General features: G+C 45.5%; 1 protein-coding gene across 3 annotated transcripts in view; it reads left to right on the top strand.

Annotated features, from left to right (window-relative positions):
• The window catches only part of hip1 (huntingtin interacting protein 1), a 277,810-nt gene that overhangs the window by 150,456 nt on the left and 101,916 nt on the right, over nucleotides 1–25,438 (top strand). For all 3 annotated transcript variants that reach the window (XM_078225078.1, XM_078225080.1, XM_078225079.1), the window contains 2 exons: nucleotides 5,503–5,579; nucleotides 23,553–23,614. In XM_078225078.1, coding sequence (XP_078081204.1) covers nucleotides 5,503–5,579; nucleotides 23,553–23,614 — 139 coding nt within the window. The remainder of the gene's footprint in view (nucleotides 1–5,502; nucleotides 5,580–23,552; nucleotides 23,615–25,438) is intronic.

The raw sequence follows: 25,438 nt of genomic DNA, 5'->3' as shown, positions 1-25,438 counted from the left end.
TTCACCTGTGGATCAGCACACCTCAGGCGAGGGGTAAGGTTGAGAAGGCGGGGCCTTCATGAATAACTTCAGTTGGTACGGGAATTGAACCTATGCTGTTGGCGCTGCTCTGCAATACAAACTAGCTGAACAGCCAACTGTGCTAAACTGACCCCTTTGTACCTGCCTTCCATCAGTTGTTCAAAAACTGCCAGCATCTGAAATCCGTGTGGTCCTTTAAATTTCCAGACTTCCCCTTCAACAAGTTCTCCGATAGCTTTTTAACTAGCTTGTTAGGAAGGTGAGTGGGATTCCTATCCTGTGCTATTGATCATTGTTGGCACTGATATTTTATGTGACTGTTCCCACCCTTATGGGGTCCGATACAATTGTGACTCCGTTAGGTCATTCCTCAGCCTTTTCTTTTGGAGAGATAACAGACCCAGCCTGTTCGTTCATGCTAATTGGTACAACCTTGCAGTTCTGGAATCATCCTTGTAAAACATTTTTGCACCTTGTCCAATGGCAGATATAGATCTTTTATGTTGTATGGTGACCAGAACTGCGTGCACAAGTCTGGCCTAACCAAAATTCAATGCAAGTTTGATATAGCTTCTCTACCTGTTAATTTTATCTCTTTTACCCTGAGTACTTGGTTAGCACCATCAAGATAAATGGTCTTTTGCTGTGTTACCAGTGACATTATCTTCCTCAATCTGGATTGTCATACAGCTGATTCTTGGAGGAAGAAAATACTGATTGATTGTATTGAGTTTTTTTTTATAATGTGACTTGCATTCTGCTTGGAACCATGTCAACTGTAACATTTCAGTCAGGACTTAATGTCAGTCTGCTTAAAACGCAATTTTAAGACTTGTTAATTTGAAAACACTTCTTGCATTCTGAGATGCAAGTTGTTTCAGCCCATTAAGGCAGTCCAATGTCTTTGTCTCTGTGTGGGCTATCTGTCCTAATTACTCTCTTTGCTCAGTTCCAGCAGTTCAATACTGCCTCTTTTCAAGCAACAATTTAATTCTCTTTTCAAATAATGTATTTGCTCTTGCTTCAGTCACGACTTGTGGAAGAGCATTTTATTTTCTAACTGCCCTTTATCAGAATATTTTCTTCAGCTGGTAAAATAACTGTGCTATTGTGACCTCTGTTATCCTAGACAAAATATCGTTAGCTATGAGCAGGTACAGAGGCAATTAATTATTTTGCATCATGAATTTAAGCAATGAAGGGCAATTAAAAGAATTGGGCCTGTTCTCTTTGCAAAAGAAAAGTTGAGCTTCCAAAGAACAAAGTAAATTACAGCACAGGTACAGGCCCTTCAGCCCTCCAAGCCTGCACCGGCCATGCTGCCCGACTTAACTAAAACCCCCCTACCCTTCCGGGGATCAAATCGCTCCATTCCTAGCCTATTCATGTATTTGTCAAAATGCCCCTTAAAAGTCACTTTCGTATCTACATCCACCATCTCTCCTGGCAATGAGTTCCAGGCACACATTCTGTGTAAAAAAATCTGCCGTGTACATCTCCTTGAAACCTTGCCCCTCGCATCTTAAACATATGCCTCCTAATAATTGACTCTTCCACCCTGGGAAAAAACTTCTGACTATCCACTCTGTCCATGTCTTTCATAATCTTATAGATTTCTATCAGGTCACCCCTCAACCTCCATCGTTCCAGTGAGAACAAACCAAGTTTCTCCAACCTCTCCTCATAGCTAATGCCCTCCATACCAGGCAACATCCTGGTAAATCTTTTCTGTACCCTCTCCAAAGCCTCCAGATCCTTCTGGTAGTGTGGCGACCAGAATTGAACACTATATTCCAAGTGCGGCCTAACTAACGTGCTATAAAGCTGCAACGTGACTTGCCAGTTTTTAAACTCAATACTCCGGCAGATAAGGCAAGCATGCCGTATGCCTTCTTGACTACCTTCTCTACCTGTGTTGCCACTTTCAGTGACCTGTAAACCTGTACACCCAATCCCTCTACCTATCAATGCTTAAGGGTTCTGCCATTTTCTGTATATTTCCTATCTGTATTAGACCTTCCAAAATGCATTGCCTCACATTTGCCCAGATTCAACTCCATCTGCTGTCTCTTGGCCCAAGTCTCCAGCTGATCTATATCCTGTTGTATCCTCGGATGGTCCTCATCACTATCCGCAAATCCACTGACCTTTGTGTCGTCCGCAAACTTACAATTCAATCCAGTTACATTTTCCTCCAAATAATTTATATATATATATATATATATATAACAAAAAGCACAGGTCCCAGCACTGATCCCTGAGGAACGCCACTTGTCACAGCCCTCCATTCAGGAACGCACCCTTCCACTGCTACCCTCTGTCTTCTATGACTGAGTAAGAAGTCTCACAACACCCAGGTTAAAGTCCAACAGGTTTATTTGGTAGAAAAAGCCACTAGCTTTCGGAGCGCTGCTCCTTCGTCAGGTGAGTGGGAGTTCTATTCACAAACAGGACATATAAAGGCACAAACTCAATTTACAAAATAATGATTGGAATGCGAGTCTTTACAGGTAATCAAGTCTTAAAGGTACAGACAATGTGAGTGGAGAGAGCGTTAAGCACAGGTTAAAGAGATGTGTATTGTCTCCAGACAGTACAGTTAATGAGATTTTGCAAGTCCAGGCAAGTCATGGGGGTTACAGATAGTGTGACATGAACCAAAGATCCCGGTTAAGGCCGTCCTCATGTGTGTGGAACATGGCTATCGGTCTCTGCTCAGCGACTCTGCGCTGTCGTGTGTCGTGAAGGCCGCCTTGGAGAACGCTTACCCGAAGATCAGAGGTTGAATGCCCGTGACCGCTGAAGTATTCCCCAATAGGAAGAGAACACTCTTGCCTGATGATTGTCGAGCGGTGTTCATTCATCCATTGTCGTAGCGTCTGCATAGTCTCCCCAATGTACCATGCCTCGGGACATCCTTTCCTGTAGCGTATATCAGGTAGACAACGTTGGCCGAGTTGCAAGAGTATGTACCGTGTACCTGGTGGATGGTATTCTCACGTGAGATGATGGCATCCGTGTCGATGATCTGGCATGCCTTGCAGAGGTTGCTGTGGCAGGGTTGTGTGGTGTCGTGGTCACTGTTCTCCTGAAGGCTGGGTAGTTTGCTGCGGACAATGGTCTGTTTGAGGTTGTGCGGTTGTTTGAAGGCAACAAGTGGGGGTATGGGGATGGCCGTGGCGGATGTTCGTCTTCATCAATGACATGTTGAAGGCTCCGGAGAAGATGTCGTAGCTTCTCCGCTCCGGGGAAGTACTGGACGACGAAGGGTACTGTGTCCCGTGTTTGTCTTCTGAAGAGGTTGGTGCGGTTTTTCGCTGTGGCGCGTCGGAACTGTCAATTGATGAGTCGAGCGCCATATCCTATTCTTATGAGGGCATCTTTCAGCGTCTGGAGGTGTCTGTTGCAATCCTCCTCATCTCAGCAGATCCTGTGTATACGGAGGGCTTGTCCGTAGGGGATGGCTTCTTTAACGTGTTTAGGGTGGAAGCTGGAGAAGTGGAGCATCGTGACGTTATCCGTGGACTTGCGGTACAGTGAAGTGCTGAGGTGACTGTCCTTAATGGAGATGCGTGTGTCCAAGAATGCAACCGATTCCAAAGAGTAGTCCATGGTGAGTCTGATGGTGGGATGGAACTTGTTGATGTCATCATTTAGTTGTTTCAGTGATTGTTCACCATGAGTCTAAAGGAAGAAAATGTCATCGATGTATCTAGTGTATAGCATCGGTTGAAGGTCCTGTGTGGTGAAGAGGTCTTGTTCGAACCTGTGCATGAAGATGTTGGCATATTGAGGTACGAATTTGGTCCCCATGGCTGTTCCGTGTGTCTGGATGAAGAACTGGTTGTTGAAGGTGAAGACATTGTGGTCCAGGATGAAGCGGGTGAGTTGTAAAAGTGCATTTAGAAACTGGCAGTTGTCGGTGTTGAGTACTGTGGCAGTTGCAGCAATGCCATCGTCGTGGGGTTGCTGGCGTAGAGTGCCGAGACATCCATTGTGACGTGGAGTGCTCCTGGTTCATCTGCTCCATGTGTGTTGAGTTTCTGTAGGAAGCTCGTAGTGTCGCGACAAAAGCTGGGGGTTCTTTGTACAATGGGTTTCAAGATGCCCTTGATGTAGCCGGAGAGCTTCTCGCACAGGGTCCCATTGCCCGATACGGTGGGACAGCCGGGTGTGTTTGCCTTGTGTATCTTCGGGAGGCAGTAGAGATCTCCAATGCGGGGAGTACGTGGGATGAGAGCACGGAGGGTGCTCTGAAGGTCCGGATGGAAGGTCTTGATCAGAGTGTTGAGTTGACGGGTATGTTCTTTGGTCGGATCTGCGGGTAACTGTCTGCAGTGTTCCCCGTTGTTCAGTTGTTGTTACACTTCTTTGCAGTAATCCGTTCTGTCCAGTATGACGATGACCCCTCCTTTGTCTGCTGGTTTGCTTCTATGACCGAGCCAGTTTTGTATCCACCATACCAGCTCACCTCTGATCCCATGTGACTTCAGCTTCTGCACCAGTCTGCCATGAGGGACCTTGTCAAAGTCCATGCAGACAACATCTACCTACCCTCATCAACCATCTTCGTCACTTCCTTGAAAAACTCGATCAAGTTAGTGAGGCACAACCTCCCCTTCACAAAACCATGTTGCCTCCAAGTGGGAATAAATCCTGTCTTGAAGAATCCTCTCCAATAATTTCCCTACCACTGATGTCCCTGGGACTAAAGCAGGGAATTGATGAAATAGGTTCAGGTATATTGTTCACTATGGCGAAGGATTCAAATTCCAGGGGATGCTTTAAATTAACTAGACTGATTTGTAAATGAGCTGTTTCCAAACCCGAGATCCCCACAAGGACAAGAGCAGGTGATGCATGGGAACACCACCACCACCTGCGAGTTTTCCTCAAAGTCACACACCATCCTGACTTGGAAATATATCACTGTTCCTTCACTGTCACTGGCCAAAAACATGGAGCGTTCTCCCTCACACTGGGTGGATCTACTCCCCATGGTCTGCAGCGATTCAATTTCAAATCTCTTTAGAGATGGGCAAGAAATGCTGGGCTTCCCAGCGATGCTCGCATCCCATGAGCAAATAAAAGCGACGCCTATCTAATCTTTCTGATGCTATCCCTCAGGTTTCCCCAGGATTAAAGAAATGTTGCTGAGGGAAAATGTGTGATGTTTGATGGTAACTGCCAGATACGGTCTCTGCTGCTATTATTGGCAGCAGCAGCGACCAGATCCACCTCAGTGTCTTTGAACACCAGTTATTTACTCTAAAAATGCTTTGTTGTAGGCCATTTATTTACAGCCTTGTTCGACAGTGTAGGCTGGGCAAGTAAAAAGTGCTGCACTGCAAATAATCCACCTAAGCAGGAACTCTCGTTCACAAATATTTTATTTTCTCACGCTATCCCTAAGAGAATTTCCTGAATCAAGAACTTTCTCCTGATAGTTTCTCAGTGATTTTGCCTTTTCTCCCCATGTAGAATCCCAGATTCCCAGGAAATCTCCAGATGAATGACAGGCAACTGGAGGAGACAGGAGAAAATGATGTAAATAACTTGTAAGTAATGCCATTAAATGTACTTTAAAAGGTGCTAATCAGACAGGAAAAGATTCAGGTTCATTATGCTTTCATTGTCCCCTGAGAGATTTGCTGTGAGATGAATTGAGAATCTTGCAGTGCCTCAACGAAGTGTTTTCCCTCATCATGTAGTCTTGATGTTTTATCCACTGACAACTGGATTCCTGCAAGTTTAGATGGTTACACATTTCCAACAGTGGAGTACAGTGAAGTCCATTGAAGTAAGTATCTGAAGAGCAAGGACACTGGACTGAAAGAATATCGAACTTTACTTGATATTTTGGGGTTCATGTTCCAGAATTCTATCCATTTCTCAGTGAAAACTAAAGATTTGGTGAAGTTATCATGTGACTCATTCCCTGGAATCAGGGCTACTGATTTATGGTGACCAGAACACAATTCCCTTTCAGATGCACAGAATTCTGAGAAATGTTCAATGTTTTTGGGATTGCATTCCATTCATCTTTATTTTCCGTTTTAAATGAAAACCAGTGACTTCACTGACTAGTGAATAATCTGCTAAAGTGAATGAAATCTTGTGTACAGATCTTTTTCTTATGACGCTTTCCAAAGTAAATTGGTTAAGCAACTTAAATTAATGCATTACTATTTTTGGTGACCAGCTGTATGCCACAGTGCTTTAAGAGGCCCTAAATCAGTCGACTGAAAAATCCAAATTGGTTGAAATTATTTGCCTAGTGTGAAATAATTTTAAATGATAATCTCTCCCTGTAGGGGCACTAACATTTTGGAACAGATCTATATCGACTTGAAGGATTTAATTTTATTTCATAATGATACAAGGCTAGACCAGCTTACAGTTGTTAACTCCCAGGGAAGAGCTGAACATTTAGGATTTCCAGAAGACTAGTTTCTGGGTAGAATACTGATCATTATGGATGTCTGACACTAACTCGTTTGCTAACTCTTGGTCCCAGGTGTTGGATGCTATTGTGATAGAATTGTTTTTCATTCAGTACATCTGGTCGATGGGTTTAGCTCAGTCTGCAAATAGATGCCACAAACTTCCACACCAACTGGGGCAGCTTTTCATCCAAGCTGCTAACTTTGGCTCCTCGGAGACCAAGCCTGGGCACTGAGGAGTGATTGAGGGTGGTCTTTGTTTTTTTCCCCCCCTTTTGGAGAGCAGTCTGAGGCAGTGGGTGGTTAACGTGAGGACAGCTCCCATGAGTTTAGCCTAAAGTTGTGGTGGAATTGTGTTAATTTATGGTGAGAGGAGATGTGCAAAATTAATTGAATCTCTTTATGAAAACACCCTTCTGTTCACTCATATACTTCATGTAAAATAAACCTGTTTGTTAACAGTTGACCTTGGTTTCAGTCCAACCTACTAATGCATCTCCTATAATGATTGTTCCTCCTTCCCCTGCAGGGTGTATCCGGTGTGCCTTCACCTTTCATCCATGGCCTCTTTGCATTCCTTGTCTGTATCTTGGTGACTTTGTTTTTAAACATGGGGTCAAGTACAGCAGTGACCCCCTCACTCTTCCCCACCACATTTGACTTCTTAACCACCATTGTATTATCTGCCGGCTTAGAAAATATCAGGTCCTTTATATGAGAGAGAACTTCTATAATTCAGCATCAACAAAACTAAAGTAATTTTGTTCAGGCCACATCTGAATATCTGCGCCTCAGCAACTGACACTGTTCCTCTGGCAGCTGCTTCAGTTTATGATCAATGGCCATTTCCTCACTGATCTATTTGATTAACCCCCAACTTAACTCATTGGTGTTGGAACACCATGGGCTGAATAATTTGCTCTACAATTGGGAGCGTTCCTCAGCTGTGCTGACAGATTGTAGGGCAGGATGACCTCGGGTCACGTTTCCAACGTCGTCATGCCAGTTCTGGACAACGCAATAGGTGGGCAGAGCTAAAAATTCACAACCTGACCATGTTGTTCAGATTTAATTAAAGCAGGTATTTAAACTCATTAATGAAGTAATTAACTGGAATAATATGTAGTGTCAGCAAGAAAACGCCTGCCAGTGAGGACCATGGGACTGAGGTGCCTTATCAACACTCTTAATTATGTTTGGGTTTAATGTTTTAAATTTCATTTGTGACTTGCTTTTCAGGCACTGTCCCTTTAAGGGGCTGCTGCTTTAATTTGTTCCTCAGTTTGTTTGATTTAGTTTAACTGATTATTTGATTTCATTCACATTAGGAATAATTGGTATGCTTCAAAATCAGAATAAAATGTCTGCAGAATCTATTTCACACCATGTGGGGTTCTTGTTATTTTATAAGACAGCTCGTTAGGGTGGGTCTAAAAGGTTCAGCTGAGCCCTAAGGTTTCATTTTAGCAGTTCAGAGTTCTTTTACTGCTGGAAGTGCTTCATTCAACAAACATGCATCCATCTCAAACATGCATTAGTGGCCTTTCCCCTCCCACTGAGTGCTCCATTTCGACCTTTTCCATCATCTCGGGCCTTAAACAAGTCAAATAAAATGGGGATTGTCACATCCGTGGGAGAGACAACCACCAGGGAGGAGGATGAAGAAGAGGAGAGCAAGAAGGGTAAATTGGGAGATCCAGGGTGATGGATGAAGGAGTCAGAGGTGTGCCAGACCCAGAGGGTGATGAAGCCATCATACATCCTCCGTGGAGGCATGAAAGAACTTTTGCAGCCCCTTGGTATATATAGACAGGGACGGAGCTCTATGCAGGTGTTTGAGGCAATGCAAGAGAAGACTCAGGCTCTCGAGACACAGTCACATCACTCTTCGCCTTGCTGGCCGGGGAGATCTCCTTCAATTGCAGTTGGTGATCGCCAGTGCCTGCCGCTCTAAAGATGGCTATCGCTCTCAATCTCTTTGTGACAGGGTCCCTTCAGGCAGTATGTGGTGGTGCTAGTGCCGAATGCAACCTGCTGCACTCCACTGCAACAAGGTCTTCACTGATGCACTGTTTTGAGAGGTGGGGAATTACAGCTTGCTGAACGAATGGTGAATAGAGCCAGAGGGTTTGTTGGTTTCCTCAGTGTACAGGGGGCCATTAATTTTATGCACCTTGCTATAAAAGCTCCGAACGTATTGCCCTGCGACTTTATTAATAGGAATGGGTGGCGCTGTGGTTAGCACTGCTGCCTCAGCTCCAGGGACTCAGGTTCAGTTCTGGCCTTGGGTCACTGTCTGTCTGGAGTTTGCATGTTCTCCCCGTGTCTGTGTGGGTTTCCTCCAGGTGCTCCGATTTCCTCTCACACTCCAAAGATATGCAGGTTAGGTGGATTGGCTATGCTAAATTGCCCCTTAGTGTCCTGAGATGTGTAGGTTCGATGGATTAGCTGTGGTAAATGTGTGGCGTTGTGGGGATAGGCTAGGGACAGGGCCTGGATAAGATCATCTGTCAGAGAGGCAGTGCAGACTCGATGGGCTAAATGGCCGCCTTCTGCACTGTAGCGATTCTATGGAAGGGGTTCCACCCATTCAGCTGGTCTACTGTTATAAATGACAGATCATACAGTTATGTGCTAAATATCCAGGCAGCAGCCATAACTCCTTCATTCTGCAAGACCCACTGGTACTAGACATATTCAGTTGCTTTGATGCCCTTGATGGGTGGCTCATGGCTGACCAGGGTTACCAATTGAAGAGATGGCTCATGATGCCTATGATTGCACCCAAAGCAGAAGCTGAGACAGCAAGACAGCCATGGAACCACCAAGCCATCTGTGCATGCAGGAACTTAGATAACACTTACGAGGACTTGCTCACTCCGGCTGCCCTTGAGAGGTCTTTGAGCCTCTTCTGGCACTGAGATGAGGTTCACCTCATCAGGCCGATTCTGATACCTCTGTCTGCTTGTGTTTTGGTTGGGTTTCCCCTCTTTCAGCTGGGTGGCTGATTTTATTGGTTTGACACTGCTCAGAAGAGGGCTCTGGGGGGAGTTATTAAATTGAGGGGCTGATTTGACCCCTTTTCCCAATTGCCCTGACATCTCTGGAGGGAAACATACAGCAATTGGACAACTTCTCTCTGCAAAGATGTGGAAAATTTGTTGTTGTTCAGAAAAAATGTCACATCTGCTCATTGACCAAATTTAGATTCATCAGCTATCACAGCACACTTAGCTTAAAAGCCTGCAAATTGCCCTGTGCCAGGGGACCCTTTAAATTACTGACATGGGCCTCATTCTGGATCACTGCCAATGACCTTCCACATCCTGCCCTCCAACACTATGCAGGATGCTCACTGTCTGTAAGCCTCAAATTCACACTCTAAACTCATTTGGATCAATTTGCACTTCATGGGGTGTCCAACAGGCCCAGAAGGCCGTCCACTTCTGGGTGTGGGCCCCACGGTTGTGCTGGAGCGTGTTATTCAGTCCTATGTCCTTTGTCACCTCCAAACTCAATTACTTCAAGGTCTCCTTGTCGACTACCCGGGCTCTGCCTTTTTAAAATAATATCTCATCCTAAACTTGTGCATCCTATTCTGCACCAAGTCTTATTCTCCTCTCCTGCACTTGCTAGATGTCCTCGAGTCCTTTACAGGTCAGATTTAAAATTATTGTCCTCATCTACACTGCCTCCATCACCACAACCCCTCCCACCTCTGCACCCTAATTCAGTCCGACGTCCCTGCTCTGTTTCTAATTCCATTGTGATTTCCATTCCTTCCTATGAGAACTAGAGGAAACAGATTTAAAGTTGCAGGGAACACATGAGGAAGAATATTTTTCATGCAGCAAATGGTAATGACCAATAAGTCACTGCCCATGAGAGTGGTGAAAGCAGAGACAGTGAATTACTGCAAAATGAAGTTGGACTGACATTTGAGGGAAATAAACTCTTGAGGGTTTCAGGGATAAAGCAAGGGAGTGGGGTTGATTGGAATGCTCTATAGTGAGCTAGCATGGGTGTGATGGGCTGAGTGTCCTTCACCCATAGCGTATTGACTCTTTCAGTTGGCAGAGCCTGTGCTGAATTTAGCCTTGCACTATGGAATGCTCCCTGACTTGCTAACTCTTCCTTCAAAAGCCTCTGAAAACCTAGCTTTCCAGCCTTACTTTCAGTTACCTTCTCTAACCCTTCTCCATCTGTTTCTTGCTGTGCGATGATTTTTGCGTTGGTGTGTTTTAATAAGTGAAAAACGCAATAAAATTGGTAATGGTGTTGCTACTCTAGTTGGAAAGCTGCTTGGGTATCTTATGGTTTAGCAGCCAAGAGAACATTTCTTCACAATTCATCATGTGATGTCTGGACGGAAATGTGTGTTTGCTCCAACTATTGTTTTTAAGTACAAGATTAAATGAAAATAGTCGGCTTTGTTTCAGTTTCAAATTCTGAGCATCTTGGTTTAGCTGCAATTTAATTGAAAAGACATTGATTAACATGATTGCAAGCTGCAGTGTATACCTGCCACGTCCACCACCCTCTGTAGCACACAGCATGGACAAACAGACTTTCTCAATAGACGGTGATTAATTAGACACATGAGCTTCAGCAGCAACAGTGGCACGCCTCTCTACAACCCATTCAAGAAACTGAGCCCGAGGTGTGAGTGCGTATTCGCTTGCCTTCCCTCCAGGCATCAGCTTAGAGCAGCTGTCGGGCTAAAGCTTAGAGTTTCCTCATCATTTGCACCATGCTGAAATCAAGTTTTAAAGTTTAACAGTTTACTTATTAGTCACAAGTAAGCTTACGTTCACACTGCAATGAGGTTACCGTGAAAATCCCCTAGTCACCACACTCCGGCGCCTGTTCGGGTACATTGAGGGAGAATTTAGCATGGCCAATTCACCTAACCTGCATATCTTTTATTGTATAGGATTTATTCATGACAGCTTGGAATGAACACAGTCAGAAACCTCACAACACCAGGTTAAAGTCCAACAGGTTTATTTGGTAGCAAAAGCCACTCGCTTTTGAAGCGCTGCTCCTTCATCAGGTGAGTGGGACTTCAGTTCACAAACAGGGCATATAAAGACACAAACTCAATTTACAAAAAATTGGTTGGAATGCGAGTCTTTACAGATAATCAAGTCTTAAAGGTACAGGCAATGTGAGTGGAGAGAGGGTTAAGCACAGGTTAAAGAGATGTGTATTGTCTCCAGCCGGGACAGTTAGTGAGATTTTGCAAGCCCAGGCAAGTCGTGGGGGGTTACAGATAGTGTGACATGAACCCAAGATCCCGGTTGAGTCCGCCCTCATGTGTGCGGAACTTAGTTATCAGTCTCTGCTCAGCGACTCTGTGCTGTCGTGTGTCATGAAGGCCACCTTGCAGAACGCTTACCTGAAGATCAGAGGCCGAATGCCCGTGACCGCTGAAGTGTTCCCCAACAGGAAGAGAACACTCTTGCCTGGTGATTGTCGAGCGGTGTTCATTCATCCGTTGCCGCAGCGTCTGCATGGTCTCCCCGATGTGCCATGCCTCGGGACATCCTTTCCTGCAGTGTGTCAGGTAGACAACGTTGGCCGAGTTGCAAGAGTATGTACCGTGTACTTGGTGGATGGTGTTCTCACGTGAGATGATGGCATCCGTGTCGATGATTTGGCATGCCTTGCAGAGGTTGCTGTGGCAGGATTGTGTGGTGTCGTGGTCACTGTTCTCCTGAAGGCTGGGTAGTTTGCTGCGGACAATGGTCTGTTTGAGGTTGTGCGGTTGTTTGAAGGCAAGAAGTGGGGGTGTGGGGATGGCCTTAGCGAGATGTTCGTCGTCTTCAATGACATGTTGAAGGCTCCGGAGAAGGTGTCGTAGCTTCTCCGCTCCGGGGAAGTACTGGACGAGGAAGGGTACTCTATCCACTATGTCCCATGTTTGTCTTCTGAAGAGGTCGGTGCGGTTTTTCGCTGTGGCGCGTCGGAATGTCGATCGATGAGTCGAGCGCCATATCCTGTTCTTATGAGGGCATCTTTCAGCATCTCAAGGTGTCTGTTGCCATCCTCATCTGAGCAGATCCTGTGTATACGGAGGGCTTGTCCGTAGGGGATGGCTTTTTTAACATGTTTAGGGTGGAAGCTGGAGAAGTAGAGCATCGTGAGGTTATCCGTGGGCTTGTGGTATGGTGAGGTGCTGAGGTGATTGTCCTTGATGGAGATGCGTGTGTCCAAGAATGCAACTGATTCCGAAGAATAGCCCATGGTGAGTCTGATGGTGGGATGGAACTTGTTGATGTCAACATGTAGCTGTTTCAGTGATTGTTCACCATGAGTCCAAAGCAAGAAAATGTCATCGATGTATCTAGTGCAGAGCATCGGTTGAAGGTCCTGTGCGGTGAAGAGGTCTTGTTCGAACCTGTGCATGAAGATGTTGGCATATTGAGGTACGAATTTGGTCCCCATGGCTGTTCCGTGTGTCTGGATGAAGAACTGGTTGTTGAAGGTGAACATTGTGGTCCAGGATGAAGCGGGTGAGTTGTAAAATTGCATCTGGCGATTGGCAGTTGTCAGTGTTGAGTACTGAGGCAGTTGCAGCAATGACATCGTTGTGGGGGATGCTGGTGTAGAGTGCCGAGACATCTATTGTGACAAGTGCTCCTGGTTCAACTGCTCCGTGTGTGCTGAGTTTCTGTAGGAAGTCTGTAGTGTCACGACAAAAGCTGGGGGTTCTTTGTACAATGGGTTTCAGGATGCCCTCGACATAGCCGGAGAGCTTCTTGCACAGGGTCCCATTGCCCGATATGATGGGACAGCCGGGTGTGTTTGCCTTGTGTATCTTCGAGAGGCAGTAGAGATCTCCAACGCGGGGAGTACGTAGGATGGGAGCACGGAGGGTGCTCTGAAGGTCCGGATCAAAGGTCTTGATCAGTCTGTTGAGTTGACGGGTGTGTTCCTTGGTTGGATCTGCGGATCTGTAGTGTTCTCGTTGTTCAGTTGTTGGTACACTTCTTTGCAGTAATCCGTTCTGTTCAGTATGACGATGGCCCCTCCTTTGTCTGCTGGTTTGATGACAGTGTTGCGGTTGGTCTTGAGAGCGCAGATGGCGTTGCGTTGTGTTTAGGTGATGTTCGGGGCTGTCTTGTGAGTGCGGCTGATGAATCTGGTGTTGACGCACCTCCTGACGGCTTGGGCATACATGTCAAGTCGAGGGCAGCGGCCTTCCGGAGGAGTTCAATTTGACTCTTTCCTCTTCGGTTGCTGCACTGCGGATCTCTCTGTTGGCTGTTCCGTTTCATTGGTTGTCTCATTGTGTTCGCTGTTGGCCTCTTGGGGTTTGTGGAAGAACTCCCGCAGCCTCATTCGCCTGATGAATTCCTCTGTGTCTGCTGCGAGACTGATGGGGTCTATTTTGGTGATGGGGCAGAAATTGAGCCCTCGGTTGAGAACTTCGATTTCATCTGGTTGAAGTGTGTAGTCCAACAAGTTGACAATGGACTTCCCTGCAGTGGTAGTGTTTTCTACTGTGGTTCCCGGGGAGACTTGGTTGCTGCTGGTGGTGATGCCGAGTTTCTCAAGTTTTCTGTTCTTGGTGTGCATGTAGATGGCGTAGTTCCTTTGTCTCGTCTGCTTGGCAGAGTTTTGCAGCTGGTCTGCGTCCTGAGTGCTAGTTGAGAATATGGACTCTATCTAGGTTTCCAGGCTGCGGCGTTTGCTGAAGAGCTGGTGTATGAGGTGGTTGAGGAGTGTGAGAGAGGTGCTACAGCAAAGTCTCTCAGCGTAGTCTGTGTTATAAGTTGACCTGAGTGGGTTTGTGATCTGTAGTCCTTTCGATATTTGGCTGTTTTCTTGCATCTTTGTAGAAACTTGATGTCTGTGTCGATATGCGCGATCTTCTTGGAGATCCTCTCCACTTGGAGCTGGCAGTTTGTGGTGTCGATGGTAGCCATGATGTGGAGATGCCGGCGTTGGACTGGGGTAAGCACAGTAAGAAGTCTCACAACACCAGGTTGAAGTCCAACAGGCTTATTTGGTAGCAAAAGCCACTCGCTTTCGAAGCGCTGCTCCTTCATCAACCTCAGACAGACCATTGTCCGCAGCAAACTACCCAGCCTTCAGGAGAACAGTGACCACGACACTACACAACCCTGCCACAGCAACCTCTGCAAGGCATGCCGGATCATCGACACGGATGCCATCATCTCAAGTGAGAACACCATCCACCAGGTACACGGTACATACTCTTGCAACTCGGCCAACGTTATCTACCTGATACGCTGCAGGAAAGGATGTCCCACGGCATGGTACATTGGGGAGACCATGCAGATGCTATGACAACGGATGAATGAACACCGCTCGACAATCATCAGGCAAGAGTGTTCTCTTCCTGTTGGGGAACACTTCAGCGGTCACGGGCATTCGGCCTCTGATCTTCGGGTAAGCGTTCTGCAAGGCAGCCTTCATGACACACGACAGCGCAGAGTCGTTGAGCAGAGACTGATAACTAAGTTCCAAACACATGAGGACGGCCTCAACCGAGATCTTGGGTTCATGTCACACTATCTGTAACCCCCACGACTTGCCTGGGCTTGCAAAATCTCACTAGCTGTCCCGGCTGGAGGCAATACACATCTCTTTAACCTGTGCTTAACCCTCTCTCCACTCATTGTCTGTACCTTTAAGACTTGATTACCTGTAAAGACTCGTATTCCAACCATTATTTTGTGAATTGAGTTTGTGTCTTTATATGTCCTGTTTGTGAACTGAAATCCCACGCACCTGATGAAGGAGCAGCGCTTCGAAAGCGAGTGGCTTTTGCTACCAAATAAACCTGTTGAACTTTAACCTGGTGTTGAGGTTTCTTACTCTGTTTACCCCAGTCCAACACCGGCATCTCCACAGCCTGGAATGAGACAGCCATCTTGATGTTCTGGATAGTCGAATTCAATGCTGTATTGCAGACCTCTTGGCATCCATTTGACGCAAGTCCTTGTGATGGTTTTGACAATGAAACAAAGCTTTTATCAGGGGTGTAGTGCCAAAATTTGAGGCGTAGGAGCTCTCAGCAAAGGTGTTGACCATATAATTTCTAAATCTGCTTTCACAATGTTTTTTTCTATGTAAGGCGGCATGGTGTTACAGCAGTTAGCACTGCTGCCTCACAGCGTCAGGGACCCAGGTTCAATTCCACCCTCAGGTCACTGTCTGTGTGGAGTTTGCACTTTCTCCCTGTGTCTGCGTGGGTTTCCTCCGGGTGTTCCGGTTTCCTCCCACAGTCCAAAGATGTGCGGGTTAGGTTGATTGGCCATGCTAAATTGACCCTTAGTGTCAGGAGATTAGCAGGGTAAATACATGGGGTTATGGGAATAGGGTCTGGGTAGGATTGTTGTCAGTGCAGGCTCGATGGGCCGAATGGCCTCTTTCTGCACTGTAGGGATTCTATGATTAATTATTTGTGTCCCCAAACATCTGTAAAGGTATGATTTTTCAGTAGAAGATGAGTGCCATAGACATTTTATTTCGAACCATGTGATGTTTTGAACCATTAGTCTTCAGCACAGCTAGAATTTCAATATGTAACAGTTTAATTATTTCAAGCCCATTAAAAACATGAATTGCAGAAGATGTTGCTTCTAACGGGATGTTATATAGAGGTGACACTGCTTTTCTTGATTTATAGTCAAACCTTAGACTTGGGTACAGGGTAGGGCACTATTTCAAAATTTGAAGAGAATGCAGAACTTGAAGTATTGTGAACTGAAGAGAATGTGGACAGGCAGGTGCAATGGACAGACGCATGGCGGATGTAATTTAATGTAGAGAAGTGTGTAGTGATACGTTTTGGTCAGATGAGTAAGGAGAGGTGACATAACATGGAGTACAATTCTAAAGGAAATTCAGGAGTAGAGTGCGTATGTGCGTAAGTCATTAATGGTGGCAGGACAGGGTGAGAAAGTAGTTAATAAATTGCACTGAATGCTGAGTTTTATCAACAGGGGCACAGAGTACCAAAGCAAGCGAGTTAAGAACCTTCATAAAGCACTGATTCAGCCTCAATGGGAAAGATATGAAGGCTTCAGAAAGGGTGCAGAAAAGATTTACAAGAATAAGGAGAATAAGTGACTTCAGATGTTATGTGGATAGATTGGTGAAGCTGGGTCTGTTGTTGGAGACAGTAGATGCTGAGGGATCTTGACAGAGTAACTGGAGAGAAACTGTTTCCATTCACAGAAGGTCGCGTGCCCCAAGGTGATTAACAAAAGAACCAGAGGCAACATGAGGAAAACATATTTATCTCAACACCATCAGGTCCAGACACTCAGTCAATTCTTGGTGTTTGACCTGAACTCTCACTTCAGGAACTCATGGCCAAACTTGCCCTTGTGCCCCACGTAATAGCACAGGTAATTTTCACTTGACAGAGCCGACCGCCTCTGAGTCACAAGTCACGCAGCCCTTCGTTTGAATCTGGAATGCACTGTCAGTGTGTGGTGGCAATAGATAAATTTGTGGTTTCCAAAAGGGAACTAGATAGTTCGCTGAATATAATTATTATAAACACCAACAGGGTTACAGGGAAAAGGTGCAGGGTGGGACTAGCTGAGTTGCTGTTGCAGAGAACTGACACAAACAAATGTGCTGAATGGCCTCTTTCTGTGCTGGAACCATTCTATGATTTGAGTAAGATCCATTCAAGGATCTTGATAAACACGTGAGGAAGAAAAGAAGCTGGAGGTTACCCTGATAGTGTGATCAAGAAGGGTGGAAGGAGTCTCATGTGGAGCATAAGCACCATCAAGAATGAGGTGGGAAACTGGCCTGTTTCTATGCAGTAAATTCTATGCACAGCAGCGAGCATGGAATAAAAACACTACACATCACAACCAAGGAATTCATGTTCAGTAGGCAAATGCAGCAGGGTGTTTTGGGGATATTGATGCTGCTTTAGACCCTGGGAACCTTGAGCTTCACAGACCCCGAAATGCCTATTTGTGAGAGAGCTGTGTGCAAGTAGTGTTAACACTAGGGTACTGTATTTCTTTGTAGTCAGAGAGCTGTACAGGATGTTACTGTTGTTACTGCTGCAGCACATTGACTCAGACATTCAGCAGAAGCATCGTGAGGTTCAGGTTCCTGGGACCAGCCTTTCCTCTGTCACCTCTTAACCTCCCGAGGCTCCAGATTCACAGCTACACCGCAGGCTTCGGACATGCGGGTCAACTCTTGGTTTCTGGCCTGAACTCGAACTCCAGGAACTTGTGGCCAAACTTGTTCTTGTGCCTCACGTAATAACGTGAAACTAAAATAGGGCGGCACGGTAGCACAGTGGTTAGCACTGCTGCTTCACAGCTCGAGGGACCTGGGTTCGATTCCCGGCTTGGGTCACTGTCTGTGTGGAGTTTGCACATTCTCCTCGTGTCTGCATGGGTTTCCTCCGGGTGCTCCGGTTTCCTCCCACAGTCCAAAGATGTGCGGGTTAGGTTGATTGGCCATGCTAAATTGCCCTTAGTGTCCTGAGATGCGTAGGTTAGAGGGATTAGTGGGTATATCTGTAGGGATATGGGGGTAGGGCCTGGGTGGGATTGTGGTCGGTGCAGACTCGATGGGCCGATTGGCCTCTTTCTGTGCTGTAGGGTTTCTATGATTTCTATGAACGCAGGTAGAATTCACTTGATAATGTTCCCGTGCCAGCAGGCTCTACGTCTTAAGTCCCACAGCCCCACATGTTTGTGAGAGGATTTCCCTCCAGTTATGATTGTTGCCATCAATGAACCAAATCCCCCTGCATGTATTAATCCTGGAGACAAGTCACTTCAATATTGGAGGCAATGAGGATTAAAATCAACACCAATCTTATGGACTGAAAACCCAGTCAAACAATTAATGGAGTGGATTCTACTGAGATCATTGGAAAGGAAATCAGGTAGGGCATATAATAGATGGTCAATCCCAGCAACACTACACCCTTGCTGTCCCTCCAATCTCCCCTTCTACTCTGAAGTCCTCTCCATTCCACTTCCCACTCCCTCTCCCACTCCCCCGCCTCATCGGCAACAGCACAGTCTGGCTTCAAAAATGCCTGGAGGTTTTGATTTTTTTTCATATTGTAAAGCCAGTCTGCCAGGTCCTGAGCTGTGGCTTCTCCATATGGATGACATGAACTCCATTTAAAACACTGAGCCCACGTCTTCCTAGTCCCCGGGCCCTACTGTTCAGAACGTCTGCACCACCTCCATTCTCGCCTGGGCCCTGGTTGGGGGTGGTGGCTGACTTTCACGTGTCTGCCTTTTCCTCCCAGGATGTTGCACGGAACAAGGATATCAACTGGAACCTTTTTTATTGTTAAATAATGATCACAGTGTAGTATTGTACATGGGCTGAAGAAAACATTTCTTCTGTCCACCTTCTGAGTTCTGAGCCAGAAAGGTGACCTTTTTAATGTGCACTTCATTTGCCCCTGTGTTGTGACTGGCTTTGTCATGAAAATCGCACCTCCAGAAAGAAGTGTTCAAACTTCCATTGCTGACCTCTTGGAGCCCATGAGAATTACTGTGAATCGACCACTAGGATAGACAGTCTCGTATCTTGAAATTAACACTGACCGAGAACTGCTTTGAAGTGCGAGAGATGTGATTCAGTGACTGTGGCAGTTAATAATCTGCAATCTGTATAAAAGAAGCGTGTTGAATACTAAGGAAGGCTGTGAAACCTCTTTTTCTGAGAGAAAGCAAATGGTTTAAAGTTTAGTTGTTAGTGTCACAAGTAGGCCTATGTTAACACTGCAATGAAGTTACTGTGCAAACCCCCTAATCGCCACACTGTGGCGCCTGTTCAGGTACACTGAGGGAGAATTTAGCATAGCCAATGCACCGAACCAGCACGTCTTTCAGACTGTGGGAGGAAACCGGAGCAACCGGAGGAAACCCATGCAGACACGGGGAGAATGTGCAAGCTCCACACAGACAGTGATCCAAACCGGGAATTGAACCCAGGTCCCTGGCGCTGTGAGGCAGCAATGCTAACCACTGTGCCATCATGCCGTAAATGAATTGTATTACCCCAGTGCAAAATTGAGAAAAAAGCAGCAGTTAGAAGGAACCAGTGTTGCTTTCGAAAGCAATGAACATGCTTGAGAGTTGTTTAACAGGCATATTAGATGGGGAAATGCAGTGGCTGTAGTGCAAATGCACTTCAGGAAAGCGTTTGACAAATGATCATTTGGAAGATTACTGGAGAAGAATGGGAATAGACCTGGGGAAGGTTAGCAAATGGTGCTAAAATTATTAGAAAGGGGAAAACAGTAGGGACGAGCATAGTGGTTGCAATCGGTCAGTGATGTCATTCAGTGTTCAGTTTAGTTCACGGTATATCAATGGTTTGGATATAGGTCTGGAGGTTGTGTTGGAATTTGCGAATGAGATGCAAAAATAGTAGTAGTTAGCCAATCAGATTAACTGACACCTCTTGGAGGCAGGATGTCTGCCCGACTGAGGGGCAACGTCCCATTTCCAGCCAGCTGACACTCAGAGTTAAAATGGAAGCAGGGCTGCGGTGATTGCCAGGGACACATTCCCCGCTGACTCTTTAGGTGACGGGGCAGGAAACTCTACCATTGGAAAAATTCTGCTCCAAGAACAGAGAGGCTATGCTGGAACTGTACAATTCTGGTCACTGCACTATAGGAAAGATCTGATTGTCCGAGAGAGGGGATTTATGAGGATGTTCTCTGGACTGGAGAATTTCAGTTGTAAAAATAGTTGGATAGGTTAGAGTTTTTAATTTTCTCTGGAACCAAGGAGGCTGAGGGAAGATGTAATTGAAGTGTAAAAAATTGAGTGGTCCAGATATCTAGATGGAGCATGTCAGAAGGCCCTATGCCCCTAGGTTGGGATGTCCATAAGCAGGAGGCATTGATGTAGGGCGAGAAGTAGGAATTTTAAAGGGGATTTGAGGAAAATTTTTCTCAGAGGCTGGTGGGGATCTCTGGAACTCATTTTCTGAAAGGGTGGCAGAGGCAGGACCTGTCATAACATATAATACTTCGATATGCACAGGAGTTGCTGTCACCTCAGGCTACAGACCATGAGCTGGAAAGTGTAATTAGGTGGGGTGGCTCTTTGTCAGCTGGCACGGACACAATGGGCTGAGTAGCCTCCTAATATTTCTATGGTTAGAATGTTCTGTAGATTCAATTAATTATTTTGATTTATTCATGGGATGTGAATGCCACTGGCGAGGACAGCATTTGTTGCCCATCCTTAATAGCCCTTGAACTGCTATGGTCCATATGGTGCAGGTATACCCACAGTGCTGCTTGGTAATCACACTGCAGTGATACGTGAAGTATCATACTGCAGGAGACCGAGGAACACACATCCATGGAGTGAGTTACTTACCTATGGACCTGTTTCTTTCTTGGCTTTCTTTCAGGACTAGTGTGAAAGGAGTCATGCCTTCAAAGTATGTTTAAATGGAATTTAGTTGGCTCTGGCTATTTAAGAACCAGCACCTGTTTAAATAAAATAACAGTCAGTATATTATATCTGATGAAGGACTCCGATGTAATTCCTGGCCAGAGTTGTCTTGAAAGATCCATGAAATGGATTTAAGTCACAAGAATGATAAACAGAATGATAAATTATCATGATAAAACAGTTGACATAACATTGGCTTGTGAAGGACAGTTACAGACCCAGCTTCTTTCTACAGAGGTTTCATAGAATCATAGAAACCCTACAGTGCAGAAGGAGGCCATTCGGCCCATCGAGTCTGCACCGACCACAATCCCACCCAGGCCCTACCCCCACATATTTACCCGCTAATTTCGCTAACCTACGCATCCCAGGACTCTAAGGGGCAATTTTTAACCTGGCCAATCAACCTAACCCGCACATCTTTGGACTGTGGGAGGAAACCGGAGCACCCGGAGGAAACCCACGCAGACACGAGGAGAATGTGCAAACTCCACACAGACAGTGACCCGAGCCGGGAATCGAACCCGGGACCCTGGAGCTGTTTCCTGTGATGGTTGCATCGCATTTATATTAAACATTGCTTTCAGAGGCAACCAAAGCACATTCAGCTTACATTGCAGCTTTCTGATTTGTTTTTACAATGCACACTTGTGTAGACTGTGTCCCATTGCATCATAAATGTTCCAGTAAACTGATAGTCATTTGGCAGAATTTGAGTATTGCTGAAAAATTATATAAGGGGCGGGGTTTATTGCACAACCCGCTGTGTTAGCAGCGGTGGGAGGTGGCCTCCCATTAGCTGGCGGTGGAATCTTCTGGTCCCACCATTGTCAACAGGATTTCCTGATCAATGCACCTCTTACTGCTGTGAAGCCCATGACAGAGGTGCGTCACGGTGGGACAGGTATCACTCTTTTGGCATCCCTTCAACAAACACTCAGTTCCTCCACCCCTGACGATCAGTGGCAGCCGTGTGTACCATCTACAAGATGCATTGCAGGAACTCACCAAGGTTTCTTGGGCTGCACCGCCCAAACCCACGACTGCTACCATCTAGGAGAAGGGCAGCTGGGAACACTGCAACCTACCAGTTCCCCGTCAAGTCACTTGCCACCCTGGCTTGGAATTATATTGCCGTTCCTTCACTGTAGCTGGAGTCAAAATCCTGGAAACCCTGCACTCCCTCCCTCTCCTCCTCCACTAACAGCATTGTGGGTGTTCCTATACCTTGGGAACTACAGCAGTTGGCAGCTCAGGACCCCTTCTCAAGGGCAATTAAGAATGGGCAATAAATACTGGTCTAGCCAGCGACGCCCATGTCCCATAAATGAACATAAAAATATCTCTTGAGAGTTGACCTCCAGCAGAACAATCAGATTATGATTAATGTCTTCACTGATTTTTGTTTGTGTGTGGCTTGTTTGTTTTACTGGGCGATTCATTAAGATTGCTGTGCAGCTGCAAATGTGTGCATCTTAAAGGGAATAATGGTTGTGCATGGTCTGTTTGCTGCCTGTGCAGTAAACTTCAGATTGCTGCACCGCAATCTGGAGAAGTGTTTTTGCACATTGGTTACCAAGTTCAAGATACAGGGCTACTTTCTGCATGCTCGAGTTTTTGAAGTACTCGGGATTATCTTGGAAGCTCCTGTCAGTGGCATCACTAGGATTTCATTTAGAAGTTGAGACTAGTGATCTCATTTCATCCATCTAACTATTCCAGAGAAACTTACAAATCCTTTATAACACAATCTCTTGTTGAATAAATTTGGAGTTTTTGCCTCCTTTGCTTGCCACAAGAAAGAATACCAAGCACTAACTTGTACTTGCATCAAAAAACACTTCCTGACATCCTGAACTTGCCCTTTAACAATTTGCTCCTATATCTTGTTCTGTAGTCAGCATGCAATTTCAAGTAGTGCTTGACCAAAAATGATGAAACCAGTGCAAGTTGGGTTGGTTCATTGCTCCATGCATCTCTCTTTCAGTATTGTTCCTGTTTCCGTGGCGCATTGGATTTCCTGTGCCCTGTCTTGGCTTTTCTTCATCTCACTGCTTGGCTTCTTATCTATGCTGAAGCTTAGTTACATTGTAGGATTACACTTCAGGACTTTTTCCCCTCTTGTCAGTTATTGTCTTCTATACATGCCTCAACTCCATCTCTTATTTTGCCATTTAGCAGGTAAATGATCCGGAACTGTTACTTGCTTTAGGTTTACATAGGTGATAGAGGGATCAAAGAGATTGATTTACTGCTCACAGAGTCATGAAACTGCCTGACAATTTATCTGTTACAGGATTCTTGTGAACAGTTCTGTATTGCATCTCAGTAAGTCTTTTCGTCAGCCCCTTATAGTATCTTGATCTATTTGGGAAGATGGTGGAGCACCCTGTATTGTGCAAACAACCCTCCTATTGCAGACCACCCTCCTACCTGCAGTGCTCCATTGCCCCTGGGAGGTTGGCATGCATTGCCCAAGATTGGGAGCCAGCACAAGTGAGTTTGCCTCCCATATGGTTTGTAAGGCCCAGTTTACATGGATATGATGGGGGACCGAATGAACACACGAGAATGTATATATGCCGCTGATAAAACCTTTGGCTGATCGATGCCTTTTCTGTTTTCTTGTTAGTTTTCAGTTGACAGTGGAAATGTTTGATTATCTGGAATGTGAGCTCAACCTTTTCCAGGCAGGTAAGTTGGGATTTTTGATTTTAAACTGAATTGAGTATGGCATACAGTCTTTATTTTCTCATATCACACAGCACTACATCAGCCATGTTGGTACGAATGCAGTCTACTCAAGTCCCCAGAAAATGTTGCCAATGACCTGACTGCTAGCTACTGGAATACATGACACTCCCAGTAGTTTTTAATAAGCTGGATCAATGTGGCCATCAGTTGCATACTGACCTTCGATACATTTGTCCGCTTACCTCAGTTCGCAGATCTCTCTTCTGAATCGGAAGAATCCCGCTTGGCTCATTGTCTGCGTAGTCTGCATGTTCTCCCCTTGTCTGCATGGGTTTCCTCTGGCTGCTCCAGTTTCCTCCCACAGTCTGCAAGACGTGCTGGTTAGATACATTGGCCATGATAAATTCTTCCTCGGTGTACCCGAACAGGCGCCGGAGTGTGGCGACTAGAGGATTTTCACAGTAACTTCATTGCAGTGTTAATGTAAACCTGCTTGTGGCATAAATAAATAAAATGAATCTTGAGCTCATACCCACTCCAAGACTGAAAACATGTTCGAGGCAGACACATCAATGCAGTACTGAGGAGCTGCTGCTTTGTTACAGACATGCCATGGATGATGCTATTAAGTTGAGGCTATTCCAGTGTTCCATGCCTGTTTTAATATTTCAGCTGAAAATGACTCAACAGCTTTAGGTGAAGAGCAATTTCACCCAGTGTCCTTTCACAATGAGCACCATAGTAAAATAGTTCGGCTGGAATTTAGCTCACTTTTTATATTTGTGGGTCCTTGCAGGGACCACTGCGCCACATAATAACAGTGGCTACACTTAATAACCATTGAATTTGAAGGACTTTGGGATCTCTCGAGAGATTCAATAAGACATTATATAAATACGTGTTTATTCTTCCTTGACTGATGATCCTGTACTGAAGACGTTGATTGCATTGAGCATCCTGGCCTTCCGTGCCTGTTTGACATATGTAGCCTGCAGAGATGGGAATTCTCTGAAGCAAATGACAAAGGCAATGCCATAAATTATGCAGTATATCGAGCTAGTTTTTAAAAGATTTTCACTCTGTCACGCTTGAGATCTCACACTTGGCTACAATGTAAAACAATCCATTTTTATTTAAAGGAAAAAGCTGAATGGTAATTTCCTGCTGCTAATCTGCAGAGGAACAACTACTCCTCAATTGTCTTGAAAATGTGCAATTGAACCTTCAGGCCCTGGAGGGACAAGCTTCATTAAGCATAGCAGTGCCTTTGGAGCAGAATAATAAATATTGCTGAAAAGAGAGGCATGTTGTTGAAACTTTTTGTCTTGCGTTCTCCGGACAAACTTGAACCCCAAATTTCAAATGATCGTGAACATTTATACTGATGTGGAAAAGAATGTTGATTGGTTGGCAAGTCGACTGTCCAGGTGTGGCCATGGAGAAAGCAATGGGAAAATAGAGCCTCCCATGCTTACAGGTAATTTAGAAAAGGCGCAAGGCTTGAACACATTCCTTATGTTTGTAGAGAACGGGTTGTGGAGGACAAGTGTGTGTGTCACTTTATAGCAAGTGAAAATGAGCGATGTTACTGATTATCTTAAATGGTTTGCTCGTGTAGCTGTTGTACTCTGGATTATTCGGCAAGTGCTGCCCATTCATGGAATCACATCCAGCAGTAGATGTTTTGTCTCGTGAGTTTTGCAAGCACCGGCTGGTTGTTCACAAGTCTGCTCTGTCTATTATAAACAGCCAACAGAACATAGTGTTTGATCAGCCAGTTGTTGGGATATACGACCTATCTTCCTTCCATTGCACGGTGCTGAA

This window comes from Mustelus asterias, chromosome 12, assembly GCF_964213995.1.
Source record: "Mustelus asterias chromosome 12, sMusAst1.hap1.1, whole genome shotgun sequence".
In the NCBI taxonomy this organism is placed as follows: Eukaryota; Metazoa; Chordata; class Chondrichthyes; order Carcharhiniformes; family Triakidae; genus Mustelus; species Mustelus asterias.
This window is presented reverse-complemented; position numbering and strand designations above follow the sequence as displayed.